Source organism: Tripterygium wilfordii, chromosome 7, assembly GCF_013401445.1.
Source record: "Tripterygium wilfordii isolate XIE 37 chromosome 7, ASM1340144v1, whole genome shotgun sequence".
Lineage (NCBI taxonomy): Eukaryota > Viridiplantae > Streptophyta > Magnoliopsida > Celastrales > Celastraceae > Tripterygium > Tripterygium wilfordii.
The window spans coordinates 445,576-464,277 of NC_052238.1; the positions used below are offsets into that span (position 1 = coordinate 445,576).

General features: G+C 38.5%; 2 protein-coding genes across 5 annotated transcripts; one reads left to right on the forward strand and one right to left on the reverse strand.

Moving 5' to 3' along the window:
* The first annotated feature begins 4,207 nt into the window (after positions 1-4,207).
* On the forward strand, positions 4,208-6,384 carry LOC120002326. Its single transcript, XM_038851050.1, has 2 exons — positions 4,208-5,557; positions 5,869-6,384. Exons 1-2 carry the CDS (start codon positions 4,405-4,407, stop codon positions 5,904-5,906), a joined length of 1,191 nt encoding a protein of 396 aa, XP_038706978.1. The 5' UTR covers positions 4,208-4,404; the 3' UTR covers positions 5,907-6,384.
* A 4,758-nt stretch (positions 6,385-11,142) lies between these two features.
* Positions 11,143-18,251, reverse strand: LOC120002328 (inositol 3-kinase-like). 4 transcript variants are annotated; one of them, XM_038851054.1, is made up of 6 exons: positions 18,032-18,251; positions 17,772-17,925; positions 16,939-17,056; positions 13,601-16,645; positions 12,025-12,319; positions 11,143-11,237 (listed from the first exon to the last, which is right to left on the reverse strand). In XM_038851054.1, the coding sequence occupies exons 4-5, from the start codon at positions 14,459-14,461 to the stop codon at positions 12,029-12,031; spliced, it is 1,152 nt and encodes a 383-aa protein (XP_038706982.1). In that variant the 5' UTR covers positions 14,462-16,645; positions 16,939-17,056; positions 17,772-17,925; positions 18,032-18,251; the 3' UTR covers positions 11,143-11,237; positions 12,025-12,028. The 4 variants fall into 4 exon arrangements, with proteins under 4 accessions (XP_038706982.1, XP_038706981.1, XP_038706980.1 ...); XM_038851053.1 differs by lacking the exon at positions 11,143-11,237 and adding an exon at positions 11,574-11,840; XM_038851052.1 differs by lacking the exon at positions 11,143-11,237 and having other exon boundaries at positions 11,929-12,319; positions 13,601-16,179.
* Between the last annotated feature and the right edge of the window lie 451 nt (positions 18,252-18,702).

Here is an 18,702-nt window from a genome sequence, read left to right on the forward strand (position 1 = left end):
GTTGGTGGAATTTTTGGAATTTAGAATTTTAGGTAAAGTTATATTCCTCATAAAAGAGTAATTCTCCTTTCCTCCCAAAAAAGTGAGGAATCATTGAAATTCTCATTTACTTTTAATTAAATACTTATAATGTTAATTTGAAAAACACATAATTTTGACAATATTCCACAATTATGTATTTTTTAGAATGTCATTTTTATATTATCAGTAGTGCTACATATCTTAGCAAATAATGTCCCAAAAGCGACCTAGTCTATGTGGCATCGACACATTATCATGTAACATGAAAAGTAGATATTTTGTTAATTTTTGGACAAAAATGTCAATTTTATTGATTTAATTTCCGTTCTTCCATATGCTTATATTATCTAATGACATTATTGTTTTTTATTTTTCTTTTATTGAACAAAAATTCAAAATGTTTTATCCCTTAAAATATTATTAGATTTAGAAAAAATTACATATATTATATTCTGAATGCAAAACTCTTTCCAACAAAATTTATTGTCAATATTTTTTCTCGGGCTGTTCTTTATTACATTATTTTTGAAAATAATATAATAACAATCTAAAACACTATAAATAATGTAATAATTGGGTTTGATCAAACATTGACCAAAAAGCCCACAGGCCTAGCCAAGCCCACAGCCCACTTGTGTGTTTTGGCCCAACCCAAACCAAATCCCATGTATGGCTTTCTCCCACAAATCTTAAATGTCCTTTAGTCCAAGTTCATAAACTCATTCTTGAGTCCATGATTTTTGAATATGAGATTGGGTACGCACCATCAAATTAATTACACTATATCATGTGAACACTTTTGATATTAATTTCTACTTCACTCAATACTGATTTTTGTAATGCAAATGTACTATGTTTTGCACTTTTGCTATGTACGTACTCAATCTTGGACTCGTCTCAATGGATGCGTGGATCCCACATTTAATTGTGCCCAAAGTAGACCCATTAGTAAACCAATATCCAAAAGGAGTCTGAATAGAGAATTTCATATATTTCTTAGAAAATATGGACAATAAATATGGATAATGGTGTGAGATGGTGAAAATATGCTTTTGCATCGAAAAGGTTTTGGCCTGGAATTGGCTGTGAAGCGATGGACAGCAGAGACGATGCATATGATTTTGGTCGGCAGTTTGGTAACTGAGTAAACCAATATAATCGAATGTCAAACCAATATATTATATATATATGCAAATGTATTGAAAAGCTGAACCTTTTATTATTGTTTTTTCTAAGTGCATAAAAAAACAAATTTTATCAAATGTGCTCTTCGCGATGAAATATATTATATATATATGCAAACCCTGCACGTAAAAATATGCAGGGTTCTTGACACAAACCAATTAATTAAAAAAAAACAATTAACGATAAAAGCCTCCAGATCAACAAAAATAATACATGTGTAAAAAAAATCAAATCACAAATTGTAACCATATAGACCACCAATCACATACAAGGTGGCAAAAAATTAAATACAAGAAAACAGGACATTTGTAAGCACGAACAACAAAGAAAACACAAAAATTAAATACAACAACTTAAAAATGACGTGTAAATCAACAAAACAGAGGAACAAGGACTGAAAAAAAGAAGGTGACTTTAACATTGAAACAACAATAAATGGAGTATATATTTTTCAATAAATAAAAAAAAGAACGATACCCAAACTCTTTATTATTATATTTTCACTTACAAAAAGACAACATCGCGGAAATTTTACTACAAACAAAACAACAATAAATGATTCGGAAAATAACAAGCTAACTAAAAACCGATTATAAAACACCCTGCCACAAATGCGCAGAGGTCAGACACTAGTATGTCTATATATTTCTAATGCAAGTATGCAACAAGGTACAAATATTTGTATGAGATTTATTAAATTTATTTTTGGATGTGAAGTTCTCAACAAATCCCTGCAAGGAAAATGAATTATAGGATATGCCTATTTTTTGTGTAATAATTGAATTATTTATTGGAAGAAATACAAATAATTTGTACAGGATCAAGGATTTGGTATTTTGGTGGTTGCATGCTGGTGGTCTTAATGTGTTGCAGGTTGCCACGTCAGTTTTTCAGCTAAATTGTTTTCGTAATACCGTATGATCAACTAAATTGGTTAGTGATAATTAATTATATAGGACCGAAAATAGCAAGAAAAGTGAGGAGGGGGAAAAAGGTAGAAAAAGCAAAAGAACCGTAAGCGACGGCCACCACTGAAACTGAAACTCAGCATAAAAGGAAGCGTGAGCTGTTGGTCGTTGGGGCTCTTTCTGCGACCTGTACAGCCCAATTAGTTATTAGTACTGTATCATTTATTTCTACCTTAAAAAAATTTTTGTTGGGTTAATCTTACCCATTTTCAAAGTCCAGTTATGAGCTGTCTAATATCTATTGTTTCAGAAGAAAGAGTGGAGAAGATGTGTATTAAATGAAAATTTGAGAGAGTGTTAAAATTTTAAACCAATTAGAGGAGAAGTTGTGTATTAAATGAAAATTTCAAACAACAGAGAGGGTGGGCTCCACTTAAATTAATGCCATGTGTCATTTTAGAAAACAGAGTTCGCAGACCAAAGTTTACACAGATCCATGAGAAGATAGTCTCAAGCCAAGCAATAGGTATTAGACACACTTATCGGATTGAAAGAGAGATCGTGCCTGATCATTCATAACTAGCTGAAATTTTTAACAGGTTCGGATTGTGCGATTCATTGAATTTCAGAGAATAAATTGAGAGTCTAGAAGAGGAGGTCCGCAACCAAGTCAAAGAGAAATCCAAAGCGGAGGTGGCGGCTTTGATTCAACTTGTTCGCTACGTAAAATCCGTCCTCTTGGACCATTAACGACGGCGAGCTCCAGTTACCGGTTTTGGAGATGAATGTGCAGTCGGTTTTTCCATTACTGATAAGCCTCGAGCTTTTGCGGTACCCAGTCGATCAATTTGTGAATTGAGTGAGTGCATAACACGATTGCCTCAAAGAGCAGCATTGCATCTAGCGATTGCCTCAAAGAAAGAAGGCCCAGCGACTGCCCGAATCTCATCCGTGAAAGTGAACTCAAGAATACCCAGAGGGGGTCCCTACTCCTCGTGGAAGTTTGAATTGGTCTCTTTCATCTGTTTACCAGCCCACACTTTTCTTCTACATTCTGTAGACACATAGACAATCTTAGTTTTGGCGACAGAACGTGAGAGTGAGAGAGAGAAAGATTCACAGAGGGAAACAGAGTTCGTGGTACTGTCCATGGCAGTCTCAGAGGGGAGCGAATATTCCGAGTCTGTAGAATTAGAGTGTTTCGAGTTTGTCGACTTAGAGATAGGAAGAGACTTGTTTGCGAGTCCATCAAACGCCGCAGATGTGGTGGTGTCCATGGGAGTCTCAGAGGGGAGCGAATATTCCGAGTCTGTAGAATTAGAGTGTTTCGAGTTTGTCGACTTAGAGATAGGAAGAGACTTGTTTGCGAGTCCAGCAAACGCCGCAGATGTGGTGGTGTCCATGGGAGTCTCAGAGGGGAGCGAATATTCCGAGTCTGTAGAATTAGAGTGTTTCGAGTTTGTCGACTTAGAGATAGGAAGAGACTTGTTTGCGAGTCCAGCAAACGCCGCAGATGTGGTGGTGTCCATGGGAGTCTCAAAGGGGAGCGAATATTCCGAGTTTGTAGAATTAGAGTGTTTCGAGTTTGTCGACTTAGAGATAGGAAGAGACTTGTTTGCGAGTCCATCAAACGCCGCAGATATGGTGGACGAGGTCGAGATTAAGTTGTTGAGGGCGGCACCACTTGGCACTGAAGTAAATTCGAATGGAAATAATGGTCGGTCATTTTTTATCTTACACAACTAATTGGATACTTGATTTGATATATAGTTCTTTTATTGGATTAAGCCCTCTAATGACATGATTGTTGATTGATTATGCAGTGGCTATTGTGGAGACTGATACATCACAGGGAACAATGACATTCATAAATGTCAAACGCAGATGCAAATATTGCAAGCTTGTAAACTCTAAGAGAGGAAGAGAGTCATTTATATTAAAGAGGAAATTAAGGAGGATGTTAAGGAGGATATTAAGGAGGATATCAAGGAACATGTTAAGGAGGATATCAAGGAGGATATCAAGGAGAATATATTATTGATTCCATTACCTTAAATGCATGCATAAATTAGGCAATGTTTCTAGTTGTTTGCCATTGTTTAGGCTTGACTTAGTGCTTTCTTCTCATATATATATCACTAACATAGATGTAAATGAACATACAATTTTCTCAACACCATACACAATTCTCTTTCTCTGTTTTCTTTACATAGTATCGGAGCTTAGGCTTTCACCCTTCCTGTAAAACAACATCAACTGCAAATCATTATTCCACCTTGCCTCCGCACTCATGGCAAAGACCGACAACAATGACCCAGAAAAATCTGAGATAACCAAGATGCAAAACCATTGGCACGATGATCCAAGTGATCCTCTCTATCTTCACCACTCGGACCAACCTGGTCTTATCCTGGTGACCCAATCGCTGAATCAAGAGAACTATCCTCTTTGGAGTCATGCCATGCTCATGGCCCTTATTGCCAAGAACAAAGACGGTTTCATCGATGGAACCGTGACCAAACCTGTCACAGGATCCACGGCAGAGGTAAAGCAATGGACTCGTTGTGATCTTCTTGTCAAAGGATGGATCCTCAACACAGTAACCCCTGCAATCGGACAAAGCGTCATGTACAATGATAGTGCTCTTGCCGTCTGGAATGAACTAAAGGAACTACTCTCTACCACCAACAGTGTGTACCTTTTTCACATTGAGCAGGAAATCCATGATTGCTTGCAAGGCAACATGACCATTGGTGAATACTACACCAAGCTCAAAAGTCTCTGGGACAAACGAGATGCACTTTGTCCTCTACCACCTTGTAGTGGGGATATTGCCAAGACTCTACATCAATACCAACAGACACAACGTACCATCAAGTTCCTTATGGGACTCAATGAGGTTTATGCAGCAGCACGTGGTCAAATTCTTCTCATGGATCCACTACCTCCTGCTAACAAAGTGTTCTCTCTTGTCAATCAAGACGAAAAACAACGAGTCATCTCCTCACAAGGTCTGGGTAAAGCACCAGAGGCAGCAGCTTTCACCGCTAGAGAAAGGTTCAATCATACAGGGAAAGCTCCTTTGTCCCACCTCTCCACTATCCGTTGCCATCGTTGCCACCTTACTGGTCACTCCACTGAAAACTGTCGGGCACACTTAAAATGTGACTACTGCGGACACAAAGGTCACACAATCGATATTTGCCGCAAGCTTAAGAGGGCCAACTCTCACGGTGATAAGAGTAATCATTTGAACACAAACTCTCATTCTCGTTCAAAGGCTTATCATGTAAGTTTTCAACCAGACAATACTGATAGCACACCACCTTCCTACAACCTCACGGCAGATCAATATCATGATCTCCTTGCTCTTATTGATCAAAACAAAGTAGGAAACATGGCTAGTCAAGTGAATGCGGCAACTACAATGAGCAACGTTTCAGGTAACACAGTTTGTGCAAACTCTCTTATTCCACATAAGGAATGGATTTTTGATACAGGTGCTACAGATCACATGGTCTGCTCATCCACTCTTATGACCACCAAGACACCAATTCGTAATCGTCATGTATACCTGCCCAATCATGTCATTGCTCCCATAACACATATAGGCACCATACGGTTTTCTGATAATCTTGTGCTCTATAATGTTTTATGTGTTCCATCATTCCGATTAAACTTAATTTCAGTAGCCAAATTAGCCAAAACATCCCTATGTTCTGCAATTTTTACTGATGTGTCTTACATTGTTCAGGACCAACGATCGGGGGAGATGATTGGGATGGGAACTGAGCGCAATGGGCTTTATTACTTGGACGTTGCGAGGATATCTGGGTGTTATTCCGCCTCAACAATTACACCTTCCAACTCATCCCATTTATGGCACCAACGTTTAGGTCATTTATCTAACAAAAGCCTACGGGCCATATCTTTGTCTACCAAAAATATCCATTTTTGTTCAGTTGATGATTGTGCCATTTGTCCTCTTGCCAAACAAACTCGTAACTCTTTTCCATTGAGTTCTATTACTACGAAAGTTCCATTTGAATTAATTCATGTTGACATTTGGGGAGGATACCATATCCAATCACTCAATGGGGCAAAATACTTTCTTACAATTGTTGATGATTTTTCTCGTTGTACTTGGATTTATCTATTACATAGCAAATCCGATGCACGTGGATCTCTTCTTTCCTTCATAAACTATGTTGAAACACAGTTTTCTACTCGCGTCAAAGTCATTAGGAGTGACAATGGTCCTGAATTCTCCATGCATAATTTCTACTCTGAAAAAGGGATTATGTATCAAACCACTTGTGTTTCCACCCCACAACAGAATGGAGTAGCCGAACGCAAGCACCGTCACCTTCTAAATGTTGCCCGCTCCTTACTTTTTCAAGCCAACATTCCTAAATTTTTTTGGGGAGATTCCATCCTTACCGCTGCTTATCTCATCAATCGTACTCCCACTCCTGTTCTTAAAGGTAAAACTCCATACGAAATTCTCTTTCACAAAACACCTTCTTATGCACATTTACGTGTGTTTGGTTGTTTGTGTTTTGCCTCCACCCACCATACTCGTCCTACTAAATTTGATGCCCGTTCTATCCGTTGGCTATTCCTTGGATACCCATATGGTACCAAGGGATACCGCGTTTACAATCTCGAAACTGGTCAAATATTCATCTCTCGGGACGTTGTTTTTCATGAACAATTATTTCCCTACACTACTTCCGCTGCCACTCTTTCCCCTCCCCCCAATTCCACGTTGTTTCCCACTCCAATGGTCTCTATTGACCCATTACCGACACCTGCACCGAGTGCCATGCCCATTCCTTCAGACACACCTAACATTCCACCAAACACATCATTCCATAGTGACACCACTACCACACTTGACCCCATTATGTCTCCGCCACACCCTACTCCCACCTCCACACCCGCACCTCGGCTACGCCGCACAACCCATGCTCCCAGTTATCTTCAACACTACCATGTGGAGGTTTCATTGCCCACTCGGGATCCACCGTCATCGCCTCCATCATTGGCTGGACATACAGGTACTTCTCACCCTTTATCTCATGTTATATCCTATGATAACTTGTCTCCTTCCCACAGGGCCTTTGCCACATCCATCTCAGCCATCAAAACACCCACCACCTTTTCCCAAGCTGTCAAGGACCCCCAATGGCGCCATGCTATGGACCAAGAGCTTCAGGCTCTCCAAGAAAATGGTACGTGGTCCCTCCAACCACTGCCACCGCACAAGAAACCTGTTGGCTGCAAATGGGTTTACAAAATCAAATTCAATCCTGATGGCACGGTTGAACGTTACAAGGCACGGTTGGTTGCCAAAGGTTACAGTCAGATTGAAGGTTTTGATTACAGGGAGACTTTTGCCCCAGTTGCCAAGCTTGTTACCGTCCGTCTCCTGCTTGCCGTGGCTGCCACCCAACATTGGCATCTTCGTCAGCTTGACGTCAATAACGCGTTTCTCCATGGCGATCTTGAGGAAGAAGTATATATGTCCCTACCTCAGGGTTTCGGACGAAAGGGGGAGACTCGTGTATGCAAGTTGCACAAATCTCTGTACGGGCTCAAACAAGCCTCTCGCCAATGGTTCATAAAATTGTCTACAGCACTCAAACTTGCTGGTTTTCATCAATCTAAGTCGGACTATTCACTCTTCATCCGAACCCGAGGTAGCATCTTCACTGCACTTCTTGTTTATGTTGATGATGTCATCCTCACAGGGAATAGTCTGCAAGACATTGAGGAAGTTACAAATGGTCTCATGAGACAATTTAAGTTGAAGGATCTCGGTGAGTTGAAATATTTCTTGGGTATAGAGATTGCACGTTCTAGCAAGGGGATTGTTATTTCACAACGTAAATATGCCCTTGAAATACTGGAGGATGCAGGCTACCTTGCTGCTAGGTCAGTCAACACTCCTATGGAACAAAATTTATCCCTCAACAAGACTGATGGAGAGTGCATCAGTGATCCTTTTTCTTATCGAAGACTTGTTGGAAGGTTGATATACTTGACACTTACTCGCCCAGACTTAGTGTATGCTGTCCATATTCTTAGCCAATACATGGATAAGCCCCGTACTCCACATCTGGAAGCAGCTTACCGAGTATTGCGGTACATCAAGCAAGCCCCCGGACAAGGTATTTTATTCTCTGCCACTAGTCCGATACAGCTGAATGCTTTTTGCGATGCGGATTGGGCTAGATGTCGAGACACACGTCGTTCCACCACAGGATATTGCATGTTCCTCGGACAATCACTGATCTCTTGGAAAACTAAGAAACAAAACACAGTGTCCCGCTCAAGCGCGGAAGCAGAGTATCGTTCCATGGCTTCGGCATGTTGTGAAATAACTTGGTTAAAGTACATTCTATGTGATCTTGGAATCAAGCATCCACAACCAGCTAGGTTGTATTGTGACAATCAAGCAGCATTACATATAGCGTCAAATCCAGTATTTCACGAACGAACGAAACACATAGAGATTGACTGTCATCTTGTAAGAGAAAAAATTCAGGCCGGTTTACTCAAGACATTTCACATCTCAACCTCGAAGCAACCGGCAGACATTTTCACGAAGGCTGTAGGTGTCCCACAATTTTCCATCTTACTTAGCAAGTTGGGCATAGTCAACATCTATTCCAACTTGAGGGGGAGTATTAAAGAGGAAATTAAGGAGGATGTTAAGGAGGATATTAAGGAGGATATCAAGGAACATGTTAAGGAGGATATCAAGGAGGATATCAAGGAGAATATATTATTGATTCCATTACCTTAAATGCATGCATAAATTAGGCAATGTTTCTAGTTGTTTGCCATTGTTTAGGCTTGACTTAGTGCTTTCTTCTCCTATATGTATCACTAACATAGATGTAAATGAACATACAATTTTCTCAACACCATACACAATTCTCTTTCTCTGTTTTCTTTACAATTTACGAGACCGTCAAACGTAGATCCGATGGAGGAGGACGAGGATGAGTTGATAGAGGCGGCGCCACTTGATGGCACTGACGGAAGTTCGACCGTAAATGGTGATCAGACTTTTTTTTAATCATGCAAATTAATTTGATAGGATATTTGATTTGATAGTTCTTTTATTTGATTAAACTTCCTCTAATAACATGATTATTAACGAATTATGCAGTGGTTGCTATGAAGGTTGATACATCATTTGCCACAACCTACACGCAGAGCCTTTTGGCTCAATTTCTCGTTTGTCTTCAGAAACAAAATGTTGTTTATTCGAGAAGTTCGGCATACAATCCCAAGAGATTATATTTTGTTGTCATAACTGCCTTTGTAATTGGCTCTCTATTGTGGAGTCTCGGTTCAATGAGGTAACACTCTCTTCACCCATGTCTTGAACATTCATGCATATTCTAATATTTAATACTTTCAACAATTTATAGGGACTCAACTCAAGGTTTGGTCATAGTAACAGGAGCTCTCTCTTTAGTATGCTCGATTCTTGCGGTAAATCATGCTTCCTCAGTACAGTCAGTTGTTTCAAGTGAGAGGACAGTATTTTATAGAGAAAAAGCAGCTGGAATGTATTCTCCCCTTGCCTATGGGGTTGCTCAGGTAAGTCTCATATTACTAAAGGAATTTGACCAGTGACAGTTCTTTTGGAAAGAATATTGATTAATATTTCAATTGTTTTGTGGACAGGCTCTGGTGCAAATTCCATATGTAGCCCAGCAAATAATTTTGTTTGGTGTCATCACCTATTTGATGGTCCAATTTGAAAGGACAACAAGTAAGATTTAATACTGCTCATTAAGGTAGTAGTAAATAACTGCAACTTACTCATGAATGTTCTTCCTATTTTGCAGGAAAAATTCTCCTTTATCTTTTGTTCTTGTTCCTCAACTTCACCTACTATACTTTTTTCGGAATGATGGTTGTTGGTCTCACACCTAATGAAGACTTGGCATCGATCATTTCTTATGCTGTTTACTCTTTGTGGAATCTCCTCTCCGGTTTTCCTATACCAAAATCAGTTAAGTATATATCCCCTCTTCTCAACTTATATAAATCACTACTGCTTGAAATGTGCGCCGGAAGCTTGGTTTCACAGTCTTTTATTGGTTTTCGAAGTAATGTAAAATTTCTTCTCCTTTCATGTAAACTTACCTCGTGGTTTTGAATGTGTGTTTTTTCAGTGTATTCCAAAATGGTGGATATGGGGGCATTACATCAATCCTGTTGCTTGGACTTTGAGGGGGATTATCTCCTCTCAACTCGGTGACAAGGAGAGCGTGCTTGAAGAACCACTATTTAACGGCACTGTGAAAGCGTATTTGGAAAATAATATTGGCTACGATCTTGGGATGACTGGAGTTATAGCTGCTGTGGTGATCGGCTTTTGTCTTTTATTTTTTACCGTCTTCATTCTCTCTCTAAAACTTCTCAACTTCGAGAGAAGATAAATGTTTTGTGAATTCTTCTTATTCATTGGTGTGAACAAATATTTTGTACATTTTAGATTGGGAATTAGAGGTGCGCCTACTATTCAAAAGATGTCCTTATTGTTTGGAATGCAATATTTACTGAATATCTGGGGAAATTTTATTTTAAGCTGACAATCAATGCTATTACGTAACACGGAGACCTCCTCGACTAAGATGGGGAAGGAGATGGGGCGGAGACATTTCGGGCATAATTACTCAGCTAAGGGCAGCAAGGGTTAGGTAAAGGATCAGCTTGTTGCTGTGGGTATCATCTCCAATGCTAAGGTAGCTAGAATGCGCCACATATCTCATATTATACGAAAGGATCATCTTTTCATTTGCTATCATTTGTTTTTGCAAGTTATGATCAATGAGACACTTTGTGAATGCCTTCATACCCTGATGACCTGTAAACCGTCTTGATTATTGTTTCACGTCCAACTCCTTTGAATATGGAATTTAGCATCAAATAACAATGATTTGGATAAGTTGGATGTTCAAGAATCATATGAAAATTGGCTAAAATATTTCATCCATAACTACCACTTCAGCTTGATAATTATACCTTTAAAATTATTACTGTCAGGATTGAAGAATGGTGTTGTCTTTATAATCCCTGTTTAGTCTGTAACTTCACCTAGTCAAATGAAAATATTATGTGAACATTTTATCACGAAAAAAATACCCTGACTAAAAATAACGAAAGAAATCATCTGAATCTCCAAATGATAGATATTTAAATGACAAAAGTAAGGAAATACTGTGGCCTAAACTCCCTCATGAAACAATACGAAGACACAACGAAAAGGTACAGAATCACCTCCCATAAAGAATAACACACAACAATACAACACCCAAGTAACTAAATGAGTAACCATTTTGTCAACAAACGCCTTCGCGCTCTCCGTCAACAGGATCTCAACGGCTTTTTGCAACATTTTGAGAAATCAAACGAGATATCTAAGTAATGTAATGATAATCAAATGGGTGTTTTGATGACTCATTTTGAGATATCAAAGGGGCAATACATGTATGTTAGTATGTGCAACAGATTTATCAGATTTGATTTAGATACTAGTATATTTAATATAACATACTGGGCCAGTATATAGTTAGTTAACAAACCAAACAGAGGTTTAACACTATTGATCCTAATAAACACCACTTCTTTATTACTTTAGTTCATAAATTACTTTCTAACACTTCGATTCCATGCTCAATGCAGCCGCACATCCTATGACTGCAAAATCCATTTTTTTTTTAAAAAAAAAAGAAGAATTGAAATCAGTCAAAGTAAACAGCCATTCACTAGCTTTCTTACTCCAAAGACATCAAAATCTTAATTTATTGCCAAATTATTTGAGTCGAACAACTTTCTTTTTGCCAAAAAGAAGAAGAAAAGAAAGATTGCTCGGGCATCTAACCTTGTCATGGCTCATTGTCAATGGTTCGAACAGGTTCTTCATGGAAACGGGTAGGCAGCAATTTAGGCTGCCCAGTATATACCGGGGGGAGACTTTGATCCACTGAATTGGGAGAACAAGGCAGATCGCAGCGGCGTTCTTGAACGGTCCGTAGAGAGAGTCGTTTCGCCATACCAAGAGATGAGTGGAATTGTTCATGTCCTAAAGTCTTTGAGAACTTCAATTCACCGTCACTTCTTTCATAGCAACAGCTGGCGCACTGCATCTTCCTTCTCTGTACCTCATCTCCAACTCTCTGGAAAAAGATTACGGGTAAATGACTAACAAGGTTCCAAGCAGCAAAAACATTTCCAGCATCCAACAAAAGTTGAGGAGATGCATCCCATATAAGCATAGTTAAAAAAGATGAACATACAATGTATCTTCTTTCTAAAAACATTGCAAATATTCTTATGCCCCACTTCCCTTGTTTCATCCAAAGCAAGGGAAAGGTGATGACTGATAGTGGAATTCGATTGTTTCTTGAACAGTAACAAGACTATCAACTTAGCAAAACACCAAGAAAAACCAGCTTCACAACATCCAAGGTCAGAATTTTAGAGCCCACAAAACTTAGCCAGGAGTGTTCAAAGTGTGAAAATACCACCATTATATTCCTTTCCCCAATATAAACGAGCATATTCCCAGCAGAAAAAGTTAAAAGAACAAAATTTTCAAATATGGTAGGGATGATTTTTTTCTCTTCAAAGTCCCAAAGCTCAAATGCAAAGAAATGTGCAAATTTCAACGGGATAAACCTCTAGATGCTTGCAATAATCTATTCATATCAGGAAAGGACGACCAAGAATATAAGCTACATGTTCTACTTAAGAAATTATGAAAACAAATTATCTTCACCTCACAAAAAAAAGGCAAAATATATGCAACTTTTGTGTTAGAGACAACCATAAAGAGTAAATCTAAAAACACCAGTAAAATTTAGAGGAACATAGATTAAGACTGCAAGTGTATGAGATTGTTCATTTTCATTTCTCAATAGAATTGTGAACACTAATATCTTCCAATAAACATAATCAGTAACATTCATCTATTTATGCTATTGGCCTTTTGAAAAGAAAGGCCATTAACCCGTTGGAGGAATCTTACTTTACTTCCAAGTTCGTAATGCCTATATTCTTTTCCGACAAAGTTAGATAATTGTCATATTTTGTCAACTATATTATATGAAGCGAAAGAAGTAATTTATTTTTGTCAGACAGCCACCATCAGTCATCATGCCCAGAGAAAGCTAGCCACCAAATATATGCAGAATATTTAACATAAATCAAAAACTTTTAAACTGATTCAAGATTTATCCTACAGTATATATTGTTCAAGGAATGATTTAACATAACCATTCCTGGCTGTATGAATCTGTTGCATTTTTCCTACCTTTCCCACAAATAAGTAACATTTTTACTGGTCAACACTCGACGGTGTCATATATCCCTTGGAGGGACTCGAAATTTTCATCAAGCATAAGCATGAGCAGTCATTAATTTCTAGAGTACTTAAACATGTTTAGAAACAAACTAACCTGTAACATCCTTAAGTCGAACTTGGGCAGTCCAATCTGCTCAACACCGAGGGAGCCGAAAAAATTCCCAACCAAAGCAGCATCAGGAACCGATAGCCCTTGAACTAGGCCTGCCACAAACCCACCAAGGAAACTATCCCCTGCGCCCGTAGGATCCTTCTGATTTGCTAAAAATGGTGCAATCTGCAACTCGCCGTCCCTCCAATACACCTTACAACCCTCCTTCCCGTTCGTCACAACCACGCAGCACCACTTCCTTACCACTTCGACGTCCACAAACACTGCCTCCTCTGATGAAGCTTTCAGGACGCCAATTCGCGGTAGTAGCCGATAAAATCCACTCTCTTTCAAATTCACCAAACTTACAGTTCCATCATCATCAGCAAAAACCCGAATCAACGCTTGAATATCGACAAAAACCAGGCGACAGATTTCAAGCATTCTCTCTAACGTCTCAGGCAATATCTCCCCACCAATCCCAACAGCCATCCCGAAATCGAACCTCGTGTCGGGAAGATCCATCGGCGTGATAGGATTACAAGCGCTAACCCGTTTAAGTACCCGATCCTCTCTTCCATCCCCTCCCAAACCCAGATCAAAATACGCGTGAAACACCGTCGTTTCGAAGCTGGGTGCCACAATTGCCCCATGACTGATCTTGGTTTCGTACTTGAAATCCTGCCCAACCTTCGATATCAAATTACAACGTATCGAAAGGCCATCGAAGACGTTGGAAATGAAAGAGGCAGCACCGCCGAGGGTCTCGGCCAGTACATCTCCGTCCCGTATCAGGACGTCGTGGCAATAGTTACCAACAATGAGAACTCTCGGATTTAAAGGGCTTTTGCAGCCAGTTACCATGAGGAGTGTAGCAATGGCGCGGATATGGGCGTGTAGTCCTGTGAGGCTTGGAATAGAAAATCATGTTTGAGAGATTATTAACATTCCGAGACGAGGAGGAGGAGGATATTTACGGATGAGAGTGATGGAAATCTCATGAACAGGACAAAGATGGCTGAGTGTTTGAGAAAGGGAGGCTGTATGTGTCGCGAGAAAGGACGCGCGCCACGGAGGACAAAGATGGCTGTGTTCGTTATCTTGATTCCCAGGAATTCCATTTGACATGTGCTGACGCGAAATGGACATGTTTTGAATTGCGTGACCAGGGTCAACCCATAAAACTAATTTTTACATATCTAAACCAAAAATAAAAAAACAAAAACTACTAATTTTTATGTGATTAAGGTTTCTTAAGTTTTTTTATTTTTTATCAAATGACTGATTTTATTAAAGAGAAAAATATAAAACAACCAATAAAGAACCAACAAGTCAAGATAGAGGCCAAGGACCCAACAAAAACGATCCTAACAAATAGTCACAAAAAACCAAAAATAGACAAGACAGTGCAAAGCAAAACAGCCAATCGCAACAAACCCCACTAAAGAACTACTGAAGCCATACAAGCAAGCAGGTTATCACACACCCCACTAGGCATCCTCACTTAACCAAGCAATGAACAAATCTGATCTACTTACACCTTGCTTAGAAAGAGCATCCGCCACCGAATTTAGCTCCCTCCATACATGATTGAAAGAAATGGGGGACAATAGGTTACAGAGATTGCGAATCTTATTAAACTCTTGAAACAAGGCCCATGGTGTAGCTGAGTCCTTCGTGAGCCAGTTTACAGCATTTAAGGAGTCCGATTCAACAATAATACCATCCAGATTTGGATAACCATGATCAACCAAAATCTCAAGGGCAGTCCTGATGGCCTTCAATTCAGTAGAATTGGAGTCCTGGCTAACTACAGGGCCCGAGAACATGCATACAAAATCCCCATTGTTGTCTCTCAGGACTCCACCCACCCCAGCATTATTGCCTTGCACAAACCCATCAGTATTCCATTTTAGATGTTAATTATATGTAAATAAATTAATATCTTTTAATTAGTTGAATTTCATAATTAGAAGCAAAAGAATATAATTCTACCCCCACTGCAGCCTTTCAAAGGACGCTCAAAACTCAATCTGCCAAGATTTTCAAAGCTTTGGAATCATATACTATAAAAGCGTTTCTTTTTTACTCTTCTTTATTGGAATACCAGAGATTGATATCGGCTGCAGGTCACAAGTGACATAGTGCAATGAAACTACATTATATTCACAAATATCGAGTACAATCGCACCATGCTAACAAATGAAGTTTGCCAGAGACGGGAATCACCATTCACCATAAGTGAAATTCGCAAAACTATTCTAAAAAATTTGACACCAAGCTGAGGAAAGCCATTAAGAATTTAAAGGAAAATAGGTATGCCAGTTACCGAAACTAAGCATCCAGCTATCTCATATATACACTATAGTAGAATACTGTATCAAATAATGCTATCACAAACTCATTAACTACAACCCATTAAGGTTCAATAAAAGTAGGCTCCTTGAAATTTGGCCTGGATACATATCCAAAACTGTTGGTAAACCACCAGGCATCAGCTGCCATAAAACTTCACAGCCAAGAATACTGAGGCATTAATTAGTAACGAGGCATGCATGGAACCTCCTTCGGAAAGCATCATTCTTGAAATGCAAGACAGGGGACAGAATCTCTAATTCAGCAACAAACTACGGTCTTAAACACTTAATATTTTCCATACCATCAGCAAAATTATAAAGAAAAAGGCAAACTAATCCATGTAAGATAGGACACTTATCGCTTGGAGTGTTGATGATAGATAGATACTTTGTTCTCTAGACATAGCTCAGGAGTCAAATGTTAGGATGAGCCTTAAATTTGTCTACCTCATAGTTATTTCTTAACCATGAACCTACACTATATCAAAAGCCAACTGGTTACTCATGCTTGAAATCAATGATCCAAACCATGACTGAAAATAAAGATATAAAAGGCAGCTGAAACTGGAAAGAGAAAAGCAAAACAATTTGATGATAGATAGATACTTTGTTCTCTAGACATAGCTCAGGAGTCAAATGTTAGGATGAGCCTTAAATTTGTCTACCTCATAGTTATTTCTTAACCACGAACCTACACTATATCAAAAGCCAACTGGTTACTTCATGCTTGAAATCAATGATCCAAACCATGACTGAAAATAAAGATATAAAAGGCAGCTGAAACTGGAAAGAGAAGCAAAACAATTTGACTTTTTTTTACTTTTTACGCTTAAGACTGGACACAACCAAACACAAGTAAAAAAGAATCATATGCAGCCAATAGTATTAGTACAGGAATGCAGCTAGACTATCAAGGGACAAAACAAAAGGCACAGTAGTCATTTTGTTTACTACGTGATGGTTGAGATAAATGTGCACGCTTACCAAAAGTCATTATCGCAGCATACCATGATCATCAATCAGACCGGAGCCCGCCCATAAAGGCCCTAGGATTAGGACAGGTCCCTGTAAACTGAGCTTCAGAGAAGTCAAAACCTGGGTTCTGCAGAAAAGGAGAGTGGATAATTGTTCAGGAAAAAAAAAAGATTTAATCTGTGATCATAGGGAGTACTTTTTATTTCAACGGCAACTACGTGCCAACATAACAATACCCTCCAACATGTATGCAGGGATACATGAGTATAGTTATCTTTCACTAGGAAATTCATATTCATATCAAATAGATAAATGACTCAAAATAATATCTGGACATGATCTTCACCTACAAATGCAAATCTGAGATCTTAGAAAGTGTTGAAATAACTCCTATGTGTACCACAAAGACATTCCACTGAATAATTTTGTTTTTAAACTAAAAACAGTTCAAATCTTCCGTCAACTTTCTGTACCGTCAATGGTAACAAGTTGACATGATAATATTAGAAATAAATAAAAAAACTTAAAATATGAAAAGAGATGAAAAGCTGGGCCTAAGACAAATGGGCTGAGGTCCTAAAGACAAATATAATAAAATAATAACAAACCCAAAATAAAAGAAGCTCAGACCCATAAGACATGATAATATTGAAAATAAGGAAAAGGAAATTAGGTCGTGGAATTCCAGCAACCTTTCTTCCTCAACCGAAAGAAGACAAAATCGCCATAGATAAAGCTTGAAGCTTAACTGTCTAACAACACAATCAAACACATTGTCTAATAAGTTAGTATCAATATTAACATCAATAGTTAAATTGCAGCCATGAATGGTAGAAACTGACATTGAGGTAAGGGGGATGGTTGCCTTTGATGCCTACTTCGACATGCTTGGACTGAATCTTGCAGTAGAACAGTTTCGTGTGAGCATCAGGAGGTAAATTAACGTAAATATTTACCTCCTCAAAGGTCTGATCCCACTCAAACAGGTTTACTGACCTAAAAAACAAACAAGCACAAATCAAATCTTCCAGATTTTCCAATCGAAAAACACAATAAAATCAGACTGAAAAACACGACATCAAACAAATTGAAAGAGAATAACCGTTGTGAACAAAGCTGTGGCACTTTTCTGGAGCCAGTTCTCCGCCATTTCTTAGAGGGTTTGTGGTTTGCTTAATTTTGGATTCCTTCGAGTCTTCAATTCCCGGTTGCGTTAGTTTTGTCCTGAAAGCCGATTCCCACAATTCAATATTTTACAATCCGGTCCCTCATTTTTCAGGATTTTTCGTTTGGAGGTGAGTTTAATCTTGTAAATTTCATATGGAGAATGTTCTCGAAAAGCAATATCATATTATGGCCATTAATGTTTATTATAATTATCTAACAGTTTATAAACTAGCGTGTTTTCCACGTTTAGACATTTGTTTCCAATCTTGTTCAACGTAATATTCATACCAAATAAGCTCCTAATGTGTATTTTAAGAAATTATTCCAGGTAAATTATTATTGACCAATACAGACAAATAAATATATATGTTTAACAAGATGAATTATTAGGATGACGGATATCTCATTTATTGAAATCCTTAATATTTTTATTTAATCTTGAATTACTGATTACTATGATGTCAGTTTGTTGTCACTTAGGCTTGGATTTTCGCTTTTAGCTTATTTGGCCTCACCCCACTCACGAAATATGTCAGCTTCTTAATTGGGTAAGTTTTATGTAATTTAAATTTATGTAATTATATATTTGGTCTTAAATTTCTCTAT

Coding starts and splice junctions, on each gene's coding strand:
- LOC120002326 (XM_038851050.1), top strand. CDS start 4,405: ATGGCAAAGACCGACAACAATGACCCAGAAAAATCTGAGATAACCAAG. Junction 5,558..5,868: donor TACAATGAGCAACGTTTCAG/GTAACACAGTTT, acceptor TACATTGTTCAG/GACCAACGATCGGGGGAGAT.
- LOC120002328 (XM_038851054.1), bottom strand. CDS start 14,461: ATGGTAACTGGCTGCAAAAGCCCTTTAAATCCGAGAGTTCTCATTGTT. Junction 12,320..13,600: donor TCGACTTAAGGATGTTACAG/GTTAGTTTGTTT, acceptor ATCTTTTTCCAG/AGAGTTGGAGATGAGGTACA.